The sequence below is a fragment of the Myotis nattereri genome, assembly GCF_964212035.1.
Source record: "Myotis nattereri genome assembly, chromosome: 1".
Taxonomy (NCBI): Eukaryota; Metazoa; Chordata; class Mammalia; order Chiroptera; family Vespertilionidae; genus Myotis; species Myotis nattereri.
The window spans coordinates 26,412,019-26,432,225 of NC_138075.1; the positions used below are offsets into that span (position 1 = coordinate 26,412,019).

The window sequence follows — 20,207 nt, forward strand, 5'->3', positions numbered from 1 at the left end:
TGGCTTTAAAATGCTTTATTTTACTCACTTATAGTCTCTCTCCCAGAATTTCACAGGTCGAACATATGAAGTGATGAATATTGCACTTCCCAGGAAGGGGTTCAGTGGTGTGGAAAAGAAGGCTGATACAGCAGCCTGAACAAACAGCATGGCTGAATCTATGGGAAAACTGGTTAAGGACCTTAACATCCATCTGAGTGCACACACAAACAATACATACACACACACATCTCACAAACATGCTGCAATTATAGCAATGAGAAAAACGATGTTCATGAGAGGAATACAGGAAAGGGTGCCACTGGACAGCACATGGGTAAGACACAGCGTGATGAAAGGCACGATGCTCGGAAGGGAGCTAAATAAATATCTGCTAACAGGTATTAGATAAAAGCCCATATGTCAGTTCTGGGTAGAGATACTTGGATTTAATTTTCCAGAGGATAAAACTAAACTTTACAGATACCAAAAAAAAAAAAAAAAAAAAAATCATCTACATTCCAAAATCTATGTGGTTCACTAAACATTACTTTTATTTAGAAAGTACTTTTAAGAAATGATGAGAATAAAAAATAAATTCAAAAAAATGATGAGAATAGAAGATTTTAGACATACGATTATAAAAAATGTTTTGTATCTTCATTTAAAAAATATTTCTAAACACATTTTGTATTTATTGAAAATTCATGATAGATCAGGATAATCTAAGAGAATTATGTAATGTCTAATCATGGGGGTGTACACCTGAAACTAATATAATATAGTATGTCAACTGTAATTGAAAAATTAAAAAATGACTTTAAAAAATGCTTGGACTTTAATAGTCATATATAAAAACATAATTTTTTAAGTCAGCATTATCCTATATAATAAAAGGGTAATTAATATGCAAATTGACCAAACAGCTGAACTGGTCGCTATGACACACACTGACCACCAGGGGGCAGACACTCAACACAGGAGCTGCCTCCTGGTGGTCCGTGCACTCCCACAGGGGGAGTGCCGCTCAGCCAGAAGCTGGGCTCATGGCTGGCGAGTGCAGCGGTGGTGGTGGTGGGAGCCACTCCCGCCTCCACGGCAGCGCTAAGGATGTCCGACTGACGGCTGGGGAACAGGCCTAAGCCGTCAGTCAAACATCCCCCCAGGGCTCCCGGACTGCAAGAGGGCGCAGGCTGGGCTGAGGGAACCCCCCAAGTGCACAAATTTTGTGCACTGGGCCTCTAGTTTAATTATAAGACTGTAATATTTTTCTCATGTCCAGATTACCTGTGGGGCACAGATGTTAATACAAGTTAAACAATCAGTATAGGTGTGGACTCAGAGAATAGCTAGTTTTTGATAGTTTACCACATGGTAACCTATATATTACGCCTGTGAAAGGTTATCCCTACAAACCAACATTTTCATCAAGGATATGACTGCCCTTTCTTATAAAACTTTTATGAGAAGGATACGGGGCACTGCAAAGGGCTGAGCAAAAGCATGGAAAGCAGAACCCCATGTAATTTGCCATGGGGCAATGTAAGTGTACACAAACTGCAGTTTATAAAGGAGCTCCCAAAGCTGTGGAAGGATAAAGAAAGAAGCAATCAGTAAAAAACATTGGGTACTTGAAAAACAAAATAAAACACCTCTAAAATGTTGTCTACCTAGTAGGAAAATGGTATTGACATTATTTTCCATTTGCATAAAAAAGAATATATCAACTTCTAAGACATTATATATTTTTAAGTAAAGACAGCTAGCTAATTTATGAATTGTGTTCCATCTGTTTAAAAAATTCTATGTCCTCTATTGGCTATTGACTACTACAACAAGCAAAACAAAAGGTAGAAAATCCAGATGTCTGTAATGCTAAGTAATGCATATATATTTTGAGTCTAAGATATTTCCCTCGAATTTTAGTGCTCTGCAAACTGGGTGTGTTTTAAATGCAATGTCCAAAGAAATCTAAAAGTAGCCAGGCAGGGGATAAAGTTGTAATACAGTGTCACTGCCTGTTTGCCTCAGAATTTACATGTATATTAAGCATCTGCATGAAACCTCAATTGTTATTGTCAATGGAAACACAATATACTTTTAAATCTTATTTAAATTAGGGTCTGTTTTGTTGTTTAACATGTCTTCAACAATGAAACAAAATTAGTATACATGCCCAAGACTGCCTCTGCATGCTAGGCTGTGCAAGGCCCAATTCTCCAAACAGATCACAGAATCTTAAAAGCAAGAGGTTCTGACTCACTCAGTGCCATGATTCATGCACCTCTTTAAATCGTTTAGCTGATTTACAATGAACCTGTTTACCTTCCAATTTAAAAAAGAAATAACAACTTAGAAAATAACCAATTAGAAAATGCAGATGAACCCTTGCATTCTTTGTCATGGCCCCAAACTATGCTGGTGATTTTTGGTACTAATGTGTTCAGGATGACAGGAAGTAAAAGCGGGATGTATATTATCAAGATGCCATTATAACTGCTTAAAAGCAATTATTCAGAAAACTGTCCAGAGTCTAGATGTGAAAGGGACTGTCCTCCAATTTTGACTGTAATATTGAAGAAAAAATAATATACAATTACACGGATAAGTAGTTAGTGGGTAAAAATATTTTTGTATATATTCAGAATAATTTTTTCTTAAAAGGCTATTAAATCAATAGTGCATTTTACAATGGTATCTTAAAAAAATCTACCTAAAGAGAATCCTTGACTATTACTTGCTTATTACAGCTAGTAAGTTCTATTAAGTAGCCATATAAAATGTAAACTTCTAAGAACAAATCTTTCTCTGAACAGGGTATGCTCTCAAAAACAATTTGCTTAACAAATGAAAGCATTAAGAAGATCCAAACTTATACAAGTAAGTGCAGTGACTCTATTTCAAGGATTGTTTAGTTTATATTTTACTGCAATTTTCACTTTTTTCTAAGCCAATATAAAAAGATGCAATGCAATTTCCAATCTAAATATTTAAAATTGTGAGCCACCACATGCTTCTTTATACAAACAATTCTCTGATTAACTTTCTGGCTTCCTCCTTTGGTTAACCATGCTCACTAGAAGAGGAAATAAATAATAAAAATGCATACAAATTAGTGATTGAGCAAATATAATATTGCAATATTTTAGAAGTTAATTAGCTTAATATTTAGCATAATATTTTGAAACTGATCATCACTAAAACCTTGTTCAGATTAATGGTTTCCAATTTGTACTGTTCCCATCCTAGGTCAGATCTATATGACATCTAAATTACTGTCACAATCTCTTAAGCTGTTCTCCATACCTTCAGGTTCTCTCTTCCCCAATTCATCCCAAATGTGGCTGACCAGGCTAACTTTCCTAAAATTGGGCTTTCATTGTGTTTTGTAGCTGCTCATATGCTTCAGCTGTTACCTATCAAATGGGATAATATATGTCAAAGTCCTTTGCATGTGGTCAGCGTTAACATGAAATCTAAGCTCTATTTACCTTACAAATAACCTGACTGCATGACCGACTTCATTTAGAAAGGTAGTGTGGTTCAGCAAAAAGGTCCTTGGACTGGTAAGGCAGAAGAGCCAGACTTTACCATCTCATTCGTAAAAGGACTAAAAGTACCTCTCTTATGGTGGATACCGTATTTTAGAACCATTTTGTAAACTTCAAAGCATTCTGCAATTGTCCCTATCAAACTAATTTCTGACTGCTCCCACATGGCCTGATTGCTCTGGGTACCTACCATCTTCAATCAGCTTTCAGGTTATTTTCTCTCTCCATCTATCTCCAGCCCACAGCCCAGTTCAATTGTTACCATGTCTATTTCTGAAATTATCCCCAAACTACACCCCCCTTTTGGAAGACCCTATATATTTAAATATATATACTTACTGGTGTTTTTCTAATGGTTCCATATAACTTAATCTTATCTTCTTCGCTATTACAAGAAGTACGTCTTATGGATCACAATGACTAACATTATTTAGGGATTCTAATATGCTCCAAATAACTGGTTAAATGAAGAAAAATGTTACTTAAAAGATAATGTCATGAATGAAATGCAAGGATAATACTCACTAAATAGTGTATGACTTGGGGAGGGGCTTTTTACAGAGAGATATTCCTCTAGTGATGAATTACCTTGTTGAAGAGTATGGACATGAAGAAGAGATCCAATAGCATGGTCTCTGAAAACGCTTCATAGTCAATTTTGAAAAAGAGCACAGTGAAGACAACTGTGACATACTGATACGTAGGGCTGCTAAAGGAGGATCGGAGCAACTTCAGACCAGCAATGGTGATCATTAAAGCACCTAGTCTAGAATAAAAAGACAGCACAACTCATCAACTAATGACTAAAAACTTGAGAAAACCTACAAACTTCAGAAAAACCACCATTTTATTTACTAAGCTTACAATATATATATATATATATTTGTAATATATATATGTATATATATTACAAATATATATATTACAAATTTAAACTTCTAAAAATAATTTAATAGCTAAGCAAATCACATCCAAAAATAAACTACCATAATATTCCCTTTTAATAATATGTATTATGACTTTTATAATTTTATAAATCAATTTAAGAAACAAGTTAACAGTATTATAATTCTGACATTTGGTTTTTCAGTCTCTCGACATTTCTATTGCTTTAACATTAATAGCATTTAGCACATAAAAAAAACATATTAACACTTACCCAATAACATACCTAATGGGTAAGCCAACTATACAGGGTGGGGCAAACATAGGTTCACAATTGTTCATATGGAAAAAATACAATAAGCCTATATAATAAAAGGCTAATATGCAAATTGTCCCATTGGGAGTTCAATCACTCACTATGATGTGCACTGACCACCAGGAGGCAGCGAGGAACAGGGCAGGGGACCAGCAGCAGCAGCAGGGCACTGAGGGAGTGAGGGAAGGAGGAGGCAGGGAGGCAGGGACCTGATGAGCCCTGATTGTCAGCCAGGCCTAGGAACCCTACCTGTGCACAAATTTCGTGCACTGGGCCTCTAGTTACTAAATAATAATACAAGAATAAACTGTGGCCGAAACCGGTTTGGCTCATTGGATAGAGCGTCGGCCTGCGGACTGGGGGGTCCCAGGTTCGATTCCGGTCAAGGGCATGTACCTGGGTTGCAGGCATATCCCCAGTAGGAGATGTGTAGGAGGCAGCTGATCGATGTTTCTCTCTCATCGATGTTTCTAACTCTCTATCTCTCTCCCTTCCTCTCTGTAAAAAATCAATAAAATATATTAAAAAAAAAAAAAAGAATAAACTGTGTTTCATATAACAACTATAAATCCATTTTTGCCTCACCCTGTATATGGTCTGATTTACACAGTTTACAAAAATAACCATTTCCCAAACTTACCATCTAATGTTAAAGAATAACCTTATTTAATAAGTGTCCTCTCATCAAGAACCAATCAACAATAAGATGTCTGGAGTAGTGAAATGCCAAGAGCAAAAGCAGATGTTCAGAAAAGTCAACAATAAGATGTCTGGAGTAGTGAAATGCCAAGAGCAAAAGCAGATAGATGTTCAGAAAAGAAAAGTCAAAGACAAAATTTCACCTGGGTTTTATTTTTAATACTAGAGGCCTGGTGCACAAAAATTTGTGCACTTAGGTGGGTGTCCCTCAGGCCGGCCTCTGCTCATTTGCAATCCAGGATCCCTTGAGAGATGTCCACCTGTCAAGTTAGGCCCACTCCCTGGGGGATCAGGCCTAAGCTTGCAGTCAGACATCCTTCTGGCAGCCAGGGAGCCCTCGGGGGATGTCCGACTAAAGGCTTAGGCCCCTAAGGGATCAGGTCTAAACCGTAAGTTGGACATTCTTAGTGCTGCCATGGAGGTGGGAGAGGCTCCTTCCACCACCTCTGCGCTGGCCAGCCATGAGCCAGCTTCTGGCTGAGTGGCACTCCCCATATGGAAGTGCACTGACCACCAGGGGGCAGCTCCTGCATTGAGCGTCTGCCCCCTGGTGGCCAGTGCACATCATAGCAACCAGTCATTCTACCATTCAGTCAGTTTGCATATTAGCCTTTTATTATTATTATATAGGATGTCCCTATTTCCCCCCTTTTGCACCCTCTACCCAGTTCTTGCCCCCCACTTCTCTCTGGCCATCACCATACTGTTGTCTGTGTCCATAGGTTGTGCATATATTTTATTTGGCTAATCCCTTCTTTAAATTCACTTCTTTAAATTTTTATTTTCAGATAAGTGCTTATAACTGCTCTATTATATATTTTCTACTATATCATTTAGAATTAAGATATCTTTTAATTGAACCCTTATAAATTTTAGCACAATTTAATAAATTATGCTAGAAGCAATTAGATTTTTCATGTAATGCAGATACATTTCAATTAATATTTCATTAATTTTTAATTTTTTAATATTTTAATTTGAAATAATCTTACATGTAACAAAAACTTTAAAATACTACAGCATATTATATGTACCCTTCACCCAAATTCTTAGGTGTTAATAATTTAGACACAACCATTATACAACTAACAAAATTTGGAATATATTTTTCTTAAAATCTCTTTAATATTACTTAATCCATTTACTTTGTTTTTGTTAATCTTCACCCAAGGATATTTTTCCATTGAATTTTAGAGAGAGTGAAGGGAAAGGGAGAGACACATTGATTGGTTGCCTCCTGCACATGCTCTGATAGGGACTGGGGATCAAGCCAGCAACTGAGGTATGTGTCCTTGACTGGAATCAAACCTGGGACCCTTCAGTCCACAGACTAATAATGCTCTATCCACTGAGAAAAACCGGCTGAAGCTTAATTCATTTACTTTTAATCTGTATGTGTCTTTATATTTAAAGTGGGTTTTGTTTTTGATTCACCCTCATAATCTGTCTTTTAATTGGTGCTTTTATGCCACTGACTTTCAGAGTGCTTACTGATAGAATTACTGCCATATCAGGTGGCTTCTGGGGCCGGCCTGCGAGCCGGGATCGGATCCATCACGGGCGGCAGGCAGGCAGCTTCTGGGGCCTGTCTGTGGCCTGGGATCGGATCCGATCACGGGTGGCAGGCAGGCGGCTTCTGGGGCCTGCCTGTGGCCTGGGATTGGATCCGATCACGGGTGGCAGGCAGGCGGCTTCTGGGGCCTGCCTGTGGCCCGGGATTGGATCGGATCACAGGCGGCAGCCAAGCGGCTTCTGGGGTCGCACACGGGGGCCTGGATGGTGGCTCGCACTCACGCTGTCCCACCCTGCCTGCAGTATGCAAATTAGCCACCATCTTTGTTGGCAGTTAATTTGCATATCATGCTGTTAGCCAATGGGAGGTGTAGCAAAGGCACGGTCAATTACCATGTTTGTCTATTAGATAGGATATTTTTATCGATATCAGAGAGGCAGGGAGAGGGATAGAGAGATAGAAACATCAATAATGAGAGAGAATCACTGATTGGCTGCACACCCATACTAGGGATCAAGCCCACAACCTGGGAATGTGCCCTTGGCTGGAATGGAACCTGGGACCCTTCAGTCTGCAGGCTGATGCTCTATCTACTGAACCAGTTAGGGTTCACTTGGATTTTATCTCAGTGTCTTGTACCAAAGAGACCCTCGATTACTTGTAACTTGAATAACTTTAAGACAGTGCTTCTGACTGCCCCTAGTAGTCCAACTTAGATTAAAGGAGTATTATACTTACTCTGTATCCAGTTTTTTTGGACTAGCAATTGTCTCTGCACTGCTACTCAGTTCATTAAGAACAATCAATGGATAGATGATATTCTTCTCCATAAAAAGAAGCCACACATGAAGTTTCTCAAACCACATTACAGTGGCTGCATCTAATAAGGAAATATAAGTCAAGACCACATCATCTAGTGTATAAAAGCAATGGGATGAGAAAGGAAAATCTTACAACTCGAATTCAGTTCTACTATAAATAATGTAAGAAATCTAGTACTTCAATTGTCAACTTCTATGACTACTGAAACACATCCAACTTTGCAACTTATATGTGACTTAAATATAGACAAGATTTATTTTAAACTTTAATTCTTAAAACTCTTTCTCACTTATGCCAATAACTTTTGGAGAAAAAGTTACTGAAGATTATTAGACTGCCCCTATGTTTTTAAAATTCTAGACATACCTCATAAGATATATATCTGAGAAGAGATATGAAAGTATGATATGTTTTTGGTTCACATATTTCGTACAAGTCACTTTCATTGTCAATACTTTAATATTATTTCATTGGACAAAGTATCTAGGACAGTGGTTCTCAACCCATGGGTCACGACCCCTTTGGGGGTCGAACGACCCTTTCACAGGGGTTGCCTAAGATCATCGGAAAACACATATATGATTACATATTGTTTCTGTGATTAATCACTATGCTTTAATTATGTTAAATGTGTAACAATGAAATTGGGGGTCACCACAACATGAGGAACTATATTAAACGGTCACGGCATTAGGAAGGTTGAGAACCACTGATCTAGGATAAACTGAAAGATTTAAAATAAGGTTCTCTACTATATGAAAACAATGTCACCAGGCTTTAAGAAGTTCTCAAATGAATATTTTTCCTTCAGCCGCTAAAATCAGTAGAAGGGGGAAAAGTCAACTTTGCTAATACTTAGTACTTTCAATAAGTCAAAAATGTTATGTTGATTCAAAATTTGTAAAACTTTAGCCTAAATGTTTTGTTAAGATCAAAAGTGAAGAAACAATATGATCAATGATTTACTCTAAGGAAAATTGCTGTTTAAAACAAACCAGATATACTTATGAAAGCAATATTAATAGTTCATCGAAAAAAAATTACATCATTCTGAGTTTTCTTTCTTTTTTTTTTAATTAAATCTTCATTGTTCAGATTATTTCAGTTGTTCCTCTTTTTTTCCCCCCATAGCTCCCCTCCACCTGGTTCCCACCCCACCCTCTGCCCTTACCCCCCCACACTGTCCTCATCCATAGGTGTACGATTTTTGTCCATTCTCTTCCCGCACCCCCACACCCCTATCACCGCGAGAATAGTCAGTCCACTCCCTTTCTATGCCCCCAATTCTATTTTATTCACCAGTTTATTCTGTTCATCAGATTATTTATTCACTTGATTTTTGGATTCACTTGTTGATAGAAGTGTATTTGTTGTTCATAATTTGTATCTTTACCTTTTTCTTCTTCTTCCTCTTCTTAAAGGATACCTTTCAGCATTTCATATAATACTGTTTTGGTGGTGATGAACTCCTTTAGCTATTTCTTATCTATGAAGCTCTTTATCTCACCTTCAATTCTGAATGATAGCTTTGCTGGATAAGGTAATCTTGGTTGTAGGTTCTTGGTATTCATCACTTTGAATACTTCTTGCCACTCCCTTCTGGCCCGCAAAGTTTCTGTTGAGAAATCAGCTGACAGTCGTATGCATACTCCCTTGTAGGTAACTGACTTTTTTTCTCTTGCTGCTTTTAAGATTCTCTCTTTGTCTTTTGCTCTTGGCATTTTAATTATGAAGTGTCTTGGTGTGGTCCTCTTTGGATTCCTTTTGTTTGGGGTTCTCTGCGCTTCCTGGACTTGTAAGTCTATTTCTTTCACCAGGTAGGGGAAGTTTTCTGTCATTATTTCTTCAAATAGGTTTTCAATATCTTGCTCTCTCTCTTCTTCTGGCATCCCCATAATTCGGATGTTGGTACACTTGAAGTTGTCCCAGAGGCTCCTTATACTATCTTCATATTTTTGGATTCTTTTTTTCTTTTTGTTTTTCTGGTTGGGTGTTTTTTGCTTCTTCGTATTTCAAATCTTTGACTTGATTCTTGCGATCCTCTAGTCTCCTGTTGGATCTCTGTATAATATTCTTTATTTCAGTCAGTGTATGCTTAATTTCTAGTTGGTCCTTGTTCATATCCTCGAGGGTCTCACTAAATTTATCAGCAGTTTCTAGAAAATTCTTGAAAAACCTTAAAAGTGTGGTTTTGAATTCTATATCCAGTAGTTTGCTTTCCTCCATTTCTGTCATTTGTGACCTGTTTCTTTGTCTCTGCATTTTTTATGCTTCCCTGTGTTGATAGAATGGCTTTCTGTGCTAGGTGTCTTATAGGGCCCAGTGGCTCAGCCTCCCCAACTACCTGAGGTGGACACTCTTGGTACACCCCTTTGGGGGCTTTGTGCACAGTCTTGTTATAGTTAAGCCTTGATTGTTGTAGGTATCACTGGGAGGAATTGACGTCCAGGCCAATTGGTTGTGAGAATCAGCTGTTTCTACAGTGGGAGAACTTCTGTGCTGGAGACACCCTTATGGGGCAAGACTTTCTTCAGTGGGGCTTTGGTGCTCACTGAGTCTGCCCCCTGAGTGTGTCCCTTATGGATCTGAGGAGTTGTAATCTGGATGGTACCACTCTGACCACTGGGTACACTGGCTCTTGGATCTCTAAGGAGGTGCTAATTTGGCCTCTGTCTGAGGCTACCAAGCAGGATCTATGGAGAGATCTGCAAATTCCTCTTCTTTGTTTGGGGTTTGTAGGTGACCAGATGAGGCCCAGCTGTGAAGCAATGCAAGCTGCTGTGGGGCCTTGGGCCTTCTTTTGGAAGTTCTGGGTCTCTCTGACACAGCTGCAGTTTGTTAGGTAATTTTCAGATCTCAAAGGGCCAGGCCTTTCATATGCAAAAGCCTCTGTGCACAGCTTGGGTGGGGCGGGGTCTCAGGGAATCAACAGGGCGGAGCAAACAGCTATGGCTGCTCCACAGTCCTGCCCTTAGGGGCCCCGCGTCTCAGTGTCCCGGTAATCGCTGCAAGCACCTCTGAGAGAAAGCTGCCCTCGAGTTCTGACCAATGCCAGACAGTCCAGTTTCTCCCGGTATGAGTCTGGGTGCCCAGAGACTCATCCGGAACTAGAGTTTAGAGCAGTCGAGAGCTTGAGACTCCCTCCTGATTGAAAAAGACAATGGCGTCCTCAGTTGCCAGCCCTTGCCGCGTGTGCCTCCGTACCTCTGCACTTTACTTCGGCACCTCCTCTGAGTCTCAGTCTGCTTTTCTCTTTCCTTCTAGTTGTAGAATTTCCACTCAGCCAGCCTTCCTGTGGTTCTGGATGATGTCAGTTTTGTCTTTTAGTTATATTTTTGAAGTGGTTGTGCGAGGCAGCAATTTCCCGTGTTTACCTATGCCGCCATCTTGGTTTTTTTCCCTGAGTTATTTTTTTGATGGTAAGAATGGACTGGTACAGATTCTTATACAATTTTATGTCATTTCCCTTATTTAAAAAAGTACACATTTTGTAAAAGGTCTGTAGTGTTATCATTGCAACCTGCACACTAGCGTTTATTTCATTCTCTCTCCAGGATCAAACTGGTGATCAAGATTACATGATGCTCAATTTTGCTAAAGGCCTAGGAAATTTGCTTTGAGAATGTAAAATCAAGATTGCTATAGAAAGCTTTCAGTTCTCGAAGGAAGATAACATCTTCAAACAACTGAGTAATTTCCTCTGTATAGTAATTTACAAACTGAAAAAAAGTTTGAAGAAAAGTATTGGCCTATTTAATTACTAGAGTGTAATTAATGACAGAAGTATGAATGTTTGTTATTTCTCTAAATTATAGGTCATGCATGGGGCCAACAGGACTGTATATTTAAGACACGGAAGAAAAGTCAGGGTATCAAGTGGCAAGCACGAACCCTGCCTCGTGCACTGGTCTTCCACCTCTTTTTGAGTCATTTTATACTTTATCCCAAATCAGAATGAATAACAGCAACTACAAATGTTTTAACTTCTTTTCTCGTAATCAACTCTTTTATACCCCTCTGTGGTAGGACATAGTGCCTCTGGTGGAAGCAGAAACAAAGACCTTTCTATTCCCCCTAAGCTTTGAGTTAAAATATTTCAAATAGAAGCCTTAAAGCAGATTGTGTTGCCCCACATGGCCAGGAAAATTAAAGGAAAGGGTAGGGACTGGAAAGAGAAGTCACAGACATACACAGAGGGTGCATCAATGAAGTCTGTGAAGAACAATTTAGAGAAGGAAGAAGGAAATTTTATTTTGTGGAAAGTTGGCTTTGTAGCACTGATATTTTTACTTAACTAAAATAAAAGCATCCTACAAAAAGTTTGACTCATTACAGCTTCAAACCTCAATATAAGAAACACAGCCAAAGTGTTACTTGATGATACTATTTAGCTTTCATCTGTTAACATAAAAGAGGAAACCAAGAGAATTAAAAAGAAGGGTGTTACTGAAATACTCACTTTGAACTTCATATTGGTTGTACTCCACTGTCTTCAGCAGAGGGTGAGAGAAACAGTGCCATGGTAGCTGTTTTCTAACTTGAGGCAGCACGTAATGGGTTACAAAACCCACGAAGCCAACCAGTGCATACAACACATACTTGAGAGCAGGCTAAAAGAATATGGTAGAGAAAATAAAAAGTGATTTTGAGACCCACAGGAGAACTTCCCATTTGTCAGTTCAACTTTCCATTTGATAATGAAGAACAGCAAAGTCAATTTTAGAATCTAAGATTTAAACATTTGTCTACAGTTAATATGTTTATTTCATGTAGTTTTTCCAGTTAAGTCAGCTATGAAAGTCAGTGGCTGTTTATGTATTACAAATATTTTAAATGTGTTCATTACTTTCTTTGGCATCACACTATCATATAAAGAGAGGAAGGCCTGGAGTGTACTGCTCGCTATTCTAAGAATGCTCTATGTGACTTGCAGAGCATGGATTGATTACATTGTTTTAATTAGCAGAGATGAAGGACACGAGCTAAATAAATCTGTAAGTCAGAGTGAGGAGCTGACTAGGATGAAAAAAAAGAACCTTTTTGTGCCTTCACGTGGTGCATCATTAGAAGACAGTTGTTATGTATGACTAATTGCACAAAAGAGGAAATCAAGTACATCACCTAAATGTTCAAACTGAAGTCACATATTTAGAAACTCCAGAACCTCTTGGACATGAAGAGCCCTCCCCCTGAGCCCTGAAACCCACCAGACCTGACTCGGCTTTTGCCGGGAGCCGGTCCATGCTTGCTGTTTCAAGGGACCTGGCATATATGGCATACTGTTCTTAATATGTTTTCTCACCTTCTTGGCACTATGTGTTTTAACTAAGGTCTCTGAGAAAGGTTGTTTCCCCAGGTAGGGATTTTCCCCTGAAGTTAGGGAGGGAATAAAACCTCTTAACTAAGTGCCAGGTGGGTAATTAATCACTTTAACTACGAACAATCATGCTTAAGCTACATAATCTTTACTCCCTGGAATGGAGATAAGAAACGCCCTAACCTTTGGAATAGAGATTGATAGGATTGGAATCAACTGGTATAAATACAGATGTAACAACACAGAACTTAGAACACAGAACTAAGAAGACAGAACGAAGAAGACAGAACCTACACAGAACGTTCTCTAGAGACAGAAGAACTTCACTGGAGAGAACATGGCAAAAGATCCTGGACAGAAACTGGCCTCAGAACCTAGAGACAAAACCTAGCGAGAGAACATAGCAAAAGATCCTGAACTGAACCTGACTACAGAAATTGGCAAGAGAACCTGACTAGAACCTGGTGACTGAACCTGGCTGGAGAACCTGGGCAGAACCTGACTGGAGAACCTAGCGAGGGAACATGGCTACAGAACCTGGCTGGAGAACCTGGAGATCCTGGCTAGAGATCCTGGCTAGGCTGCTGATCAACTGAACGCTGTCTCCGTGTCATTCCTTCTTCGCCTACTCTGTCCACACCTTTGGGGACCCCTGGACCCGCTGGGGTTGGACCCCGGCAGGCTTTGGGTGTTCAAGAATGAGTAGTTCAAATTGGAAGAAAAGAAAAACAGACCAAAATGTTAAATAAAATTAAATAATATAACCTTTGCTTCTGGCCAAATGGAGTAATAGAGATTTACTCTCCCACATGACACAACCAAAACAGAATAAAATATATGAACCAAATGGTCTGCAATACACTAGACCTAAGGAAATAAACAGTAAACCCGCAGAAAAAGGAAAGAGATGAGTCCGTGTCAGGGTTGCCCCAGTTTACTGCCTCGAGGGAGGTTCCTGGTTGCAGTGCAGGGAGGGAATCCACACAAAGCCTGGTACCCCGAAATGATAGAATGAAATTGGGAGCCTGGAGAGACTAAGACAGCTAGAGGTCACCACAACAGACTGCGCACAAGAGAGGAAAATGTGAACATCTGCAGAGGTCCCCTTGAGTATTCAGGGGACTGAGCACAAGTGTGTGAGGAAACTCCATGGGAGCAGGGAAAGAATCAGAGCAAGGGCTAGAGAGAACAGCACCCAGCACTCACACAGAGCCAGGAACTGCTGTTCCCACAGCCAGACTGGAAAAGCTCTGGGTCCACACGACACTGGGCAGACAGTCAAAGGGGTGCTGCCTCGGGGAGAGGGAGATTAGCTCTACACTAAAACCAACCCTGGTTTCACTTAACAAATCTTAACATATTGCGGACGGATCGCAAGAATTCTCGCTTCATATTACGCAGTATTTTACAAAGTATCATACTTTAAAAAGATATCAGCTTGTAAGAACATGTAACAAATGACTTCAAAATGCAGTAAGTTTTTAATTTTAAAGTGTGCCTTTAACATTTATGTAAAACATTTTGGTACTCATTCAATACAAACTTATCTGGCCACTGGGTAAAGCTAGCAATGTGTTAAAAGCAAGGGCTGAAAGGATCAAACTGTTAATAAGTAACTTAACTGCCGAAAAACAAAATTCAAGAAAAGTTCTAGAATATAAAAATATACAATACCAACAAAGGTAAATTTTATAAAGCTTGGCATCCAATAAAAAATTACCAAACATGCAAAGAATCAGAAAACTATGGCCCATGAAGGGAAAAAAATTAATTACAGGCAGTCCTTGGGTTACGTCAGCCTCGACATACGTCATTTTGTGGTTACATCGCCATCTCCCATTTACAGTATTTATAAAAAAAAAAAAAAAAAAGTTCCGTCATTTTGATGTATGTACATATGTGCTTTATGGTTTTTATTTATTTACTAGTGGCCCAGTGCACGAAATTTGTGCATGGGGGGGTGGGGTGGGGAGGAGGTGTCCCTCAGCCCGGCCTGCACCCTCTCCAATCTGGGAGCCCTCGAAGGAGGTCCCACTGCCGTTTTACAGGGATCAGGGCTAAACCAGCAGTCAGACGGACATCCCTCTCGCAATCCGGGACTGCTGGCTCCTAATCGCTCACCTGCCTGCCTGCCTGCCTGATTGCCCCTAACCACTCTGCCTGCTGGCCTGCTCACCCCAAACTGCCCCCCGCTGCCGGCCTGCTCACTGCCAAATGCCCCGCCAGCCTGATCACCCCCAACTGCCCCCTGTGCCAGTTTGCTCGCCCCCAACTGCCTCCCCTGCTGGTCTGCTCGCCCCCACCTTCCCTCTTCACTGGCCTGCTCACCCCCAACTACCCCCCAGCTGACCTGCTCACTCCAAACTGCCCCCCCACAGTCCTGATCACCCCCAACTGACCCCCACTGACAGCCTGCTCGCCCCCAACTGGCCCCCCTGCTGGTCTGCTCACCCCCAACTGCCCCAGCCAGTGGCCTGATCACCCACAACTGCCCTCCCCTCTTGGCCTCTAACTGCCTCTACCTTGGCCCCGCCATCATGGCTTTGTTCAGAAGAACATCCGGAACGTCTCCTGAAAGGTCTCCCAGTATAATTAGCATGTTACCCTTTTATTAGTATAGAGGCCTGGTGCACGGGTGGGGGCTGGCTGGTTTGCCCTGAAGGGTGTCCCGGATCAGGGTGGGGGGGTTCCCTTGAGGTGTGGGGCAGCCTGGGTAAGGGGCCTGTGGTTTGCAGGCCAGCCACACCCCCATGGGGTGAGGGTCCCTGCTGGGGGGGGGGGCGGGGGAGGGGGGCGTGGCCATCCTGGGTGAGGGGCTGATGGCTGTTTGCAGGCTGGCCATGCCCCCCATGGGGACCCTCACCCCATGGGGGGCATGGCCAGCCTGGGTGAGGGGCTGAGGGCTGTTTTCAGGCTGGCCACACCCCCTTCAGGGTAGGAGTCCATGCTGGCATGCCTGGTCAGCCTGGATGAGAGGATGATGGCTGTTTGCAGGCTGGCCACCCCACCCTCCCCAGCAGGGACTCTTATACCATGGGGGTGTGGCCAGCATGGGTAAGGGGCTGAGAGCCGTTCCACAGCCCCTTCAGGGTGGGGGTCCCCACTGGGGTGCCTGGCGAGCCTGGATGAGAGGCTGATGGCTGTTTGCAGGCTGGTCAAGCCCCCCAGTGGGGGCCCTCACCCCATGGGGGTGTGGCCAGCCTGGGTGAGGGACTGAGGGCTGTTTTCAGGCTGGCCACCCCCCCCCGGGGGGCCCAGCCCCCCAGTCCCTCCTTGAGCGGAGGCCAGGGCGGGAGGGAAGCTTGGCTTTCTCCATCGCCAGGGTCAACCCAAGCCTCCTGCTCACTCCAGCTCTGTGGCCACCGCCATCTTTGTTGGGTTATTTTGCATACTCGCCCTGATTGGCTGGTGGGTGTAGGGAAGAACGGTCAATTTGCAGGTCTCCCTTTTACTAGTGTAGATCACAAGTAAAGGTCAGGAATTGTTAACTTTCTTTTTTTTCAATCTTTTCTGATGTGAGGGGCAGAATTTGAGGCACAGTTTTTCTACAGTGTTTGGCTGAAGTAGAATTTATTGTTAAAAACGTTTTCTCTAGTTAAGCTGCTGATTTCTTGGCCGTTTGGCTAGAGAAAACAGGCTTTTGCTGTGGTTATTTTTTTTTTTTTAGCTTTTTCCCTTTATTGATTAAGATATTACAAATGTGTCCTTATCCCCCCCCCCCCCCCCAATGTCAGGAATTGTTAACTTTCTTTTAAATTTTTTTTACTGTTTCACTTCATTACTGCTGTGTATGGGCTCCATGTGAGTGATGTAGGTGCTTATGTAGGTGGGTTCCGACTTACGGTGAAAATCGCGTGACGTGGCACCATAGGAACACATCTCTGACGTAACCCAAGGACCCACTGTAATCAAAACCAACCCACAAGTGACAGAAGTTAGATTAGGATAAAAGGACATTAAGAGAGTAAGAACTGAATTCCCTATGTTCAAAAGATTAAGTAGAGGCATGGGAAGAAAAAAGAAAAAGACTTAAATGTAAGATGAAAATTATAAATTCTGAGATGAAAAATACAACAGATGGGATTAATCTGTATTCAAAATAAATACACACACAAAAAAAAGACTAGAGCATCAGTGACCCATGGGACAACTTCACAAGACCTAAGATGAAGTCATGAGATAGGGGTGGATGGCGGAAGGCGGGGGGCAGTTAGTCAACAGAGCAGAGAGAGGAGGACAGAAAAAACACTGGAAGTAACAGGCCAAAATTTTTCAAATTTGATGACAACTGACCACAGAGTCAATGTAAACCCAGTGAAGAAAACTATGTGAAACTACACCACAACCTAACTGACACCACGAGGAAGCAGGGATCTGCACAAAAGAATGAAGAGCACGGAGAACAGGAGTGTACGGCTTACAGATTAGCAGGAACAAAACCTGAGGAGCCGAACCCACACCTAGACCAGAGATAGACGATGAGGTTCTAGACTTCCAGCTGTACTGGAAGAAGACTTTGGGGATTTCATATATTTCTATATTTATGAACAAACATTATAATCGTATCAGGAATGAACCCAAACAAAGTTATTTTCTCCCAACCAAAAGAGCTAAATGATTCCTTACCTGCAATACTGTAAACACTGTGCTTACATGAATAGCAAAATACAGCACACCAATTACAATGCATACGACTAGGTCAGACTGTAACCGTTCACTCTGTGAAACAAAACAGAATTGTCAAAAACAAATTAAAGTATTTCCTTCATTCCCAACTGGCAAACTGTTTAGGAAACAATTTTTCACTGATCCATTTTTTTTTTTTTTTTTAGTACTTCTAGCTATTTCTTAGCCACAAATCTTAATTTCTTCCTATTTTGGTTTGACATTGCAATACCAAGGAAATTAAACTTACTCACCACATTATACAACATATCATGTCTCTTATAATGAAGCTGTGTATTACTTTCCCCCAATGGCTGTAAGTTTTATGGGAAAAGGAAATGAGATACTTAAATTACTGTATCATTTATAGGGCATATCCTTTTGGATAACAAAGTTATATTTTCATTAATCTTTTAAAATGTTGAAATCATGCACATGTCCTATTTCACTTACTGGATTTTGGTTCTTTTAGTGGTTATAGCGAAAACCAGAAACCTCTTGATAGCTCTGGTTGCTAACGCATAGGTTTACACTTTGAAGCAGATTCAGAAGTATTCTACATTACATTTAATGTTAAGTATCCTTTGCTAACATGGAAACTAAAGTCAGAAAAAAATTGCTTAAATTATATCTTGAGGCAGTTTTTATTTCTGAAGTTCCCTAAAGAATATGTGAATAGCTCAAGTTCACTGAAGGCAAACATTGTGTTTAATTCAAGACCTATATAAAGTCAGTCACAGCCCTAGCTGGTTTGGCTCAGTGGATAGAGTGTCAGCCTGTGAACTGAAGGGTCCAAGGTTCAATTCTTGTCAAGGGCACATGCCTGGGTTGCGGGCTCGATCCCCAGTGTGGGACATGCAGGAGGCAGCCAATCAATGATTCTCTCTCATTGATGTTTCTATCTCTCTCCCACTCTCCCTTCCTCTCTGAAATCAATAAAAATATATATTCAATAAATAAATAATTTAAAGTCACAAATGAAAAAAATCTAAAATAACTTAGAAAAAGAATTTTATGTTTTGGACCAGAAGGCAGATATGAATCTATAGATTTCATTTTTCAAATAAACACTAAAAGAATGCAGGCAACATTAAAATTCATTAAATTAGAAAAAAATTTTAATTACTATATTTACTTATGTATATAATGTCCAGGTTACTGTTCTCTCTTTCAACCAGGAAAATAAACACACACACTTTTCAGACTGCCCTTGAGAAATAAAACACACTAACAGACTAGCAAATGACTTACAAGAACACAGTTTTTATCAATACGATTGACAACAAACTCTAATTTATGTTAACATTCATCTTTCAAATGCCAGTTTAAATTGAACAGGATTAAGAATTCTATAAACAATGAAATGACTTAATTTCACCTGATCTAAAAATAAATGCTTGGCATACTGTTTTATGTAGAAACCAAGTTTGAGGAATGAGCATTTCTTACATGTTAAAATTGTAATAAAGGCAATCAAAAATGTATAACTAATACCTATAGCTATACATTTTAGCCCAATTATTAAAGGCCTTCAAAAAGTGTTCATTATATAATATGATGAACTATCTAAAATTCAAGTATTTTAAGTGCTTTTAAAAAGTTTAAACTTACAATGGAGTTTCTAAGTTTTTCAGGCAGTGGATCTTTTACTTCAGACAGAGGGTCTTCTGGATTTTTCTCTTCTGTTTTTGGGAAAATCTTAGATTGTATCAAAGAGCTTTATATTTAAAAAAAAGAGAGAGAAAATAATTAATATAAAAATACATATATAACCTGAAAACCAGTACTTCCAGTGGCAAATAAAGTTCAAGATAAAAACCAAGTGATCCAAGTATACTTAATCATTAGCAAATGATATATTCTAAAAAAAATTTAACATGCCATAACTAATCAGAAATGCCCATTTATTTAAATTTCTTCAATTCAATAAAAACTGATTTCACTTACAAAAGTACAGATGGATCACTGCTTTGTCTGCTGAGATGATAGGATATTGCCACTAACAAACCACAGAAAACGGAGAAAAGTACTGGAATATGCTGGCCATCCCAAGAATCCTGTTGGGGGGGGGGGGGGGGGAGAAAATGTGACAGAATAATATACTTCTAACTTAAAATACATCATATAATCCTGTATGTCAGTATTTTAGAAAAAGGTAACTAAATTCAACAAAAACTTTTAAACTATATTATTAATTTAATTTTATTCCCAATAAATGTAGATTTATTACTTTCAGATGAGCTAGAATCTAGCTGCTAGATTATCTTCAGATTTCTTTTGGTACTAAAGCTCTATTTATACACCAGGAATGATTCATTTGCTTCTGACGCATGATGCTGTCAATCTCTTTCAGATTTAAAGTAAAATTAAGCTTATAGTAAACTATGTTCTCCATTTTGAAGAACAAAATGACTTGCTGTAGTAAACTTTTGATTATAATAGCAACAGAGCAGGAAAAGG

General features: G+C 40.1%; 1 protein-coding gene across 2 annotated transcripts in view; it reads right to left on the reverse strand.

The window, feature by feature from the left end:
- Window positions 1-20,207, reverse strand: part of PCNX1 (pecanex 1) — a gene marked incomplete at its 5' end in the record, with an annotated part of 162,115 nt that overhangs the window by 32,854 nt on the left and 109,054 nt on the right. For both annotated transcript variants that reach the window (XM_081100644.1, XM_081100643.1), the window contains 8 exons: window positions 29-158; window positions 1,455-1,563; window positions 4,119-4,296; window positions 7,682-7,823; window positions 12,225-12,375; window positions 17,709-17,801; window positions 19,359-19,464; window positions 19,695-19,804. In XM_081100644.1, coding sequence (XP_080956770.1) covers window positions 29-158; window positions 1,455-1,563; window positions 4,119-4,296; window positions 7,682-7,823; window positions 12,225-12,375; window positions 17,709-17,801; window positions 19,359-19,464; window positions 19,695-19,804 — 1,019 coding nt within the window. The remainder of the gene's footprint in view (window positions 1-28; window positions 159-1,454; window positions 1,564-4,118; window positions 4,297-7,681; window positions 7,824-12,224; window positions 12,376-17,708; window positions 17,802-19,358; window positions 19,465-19,694; window positions 19,805-20,207) is intronic.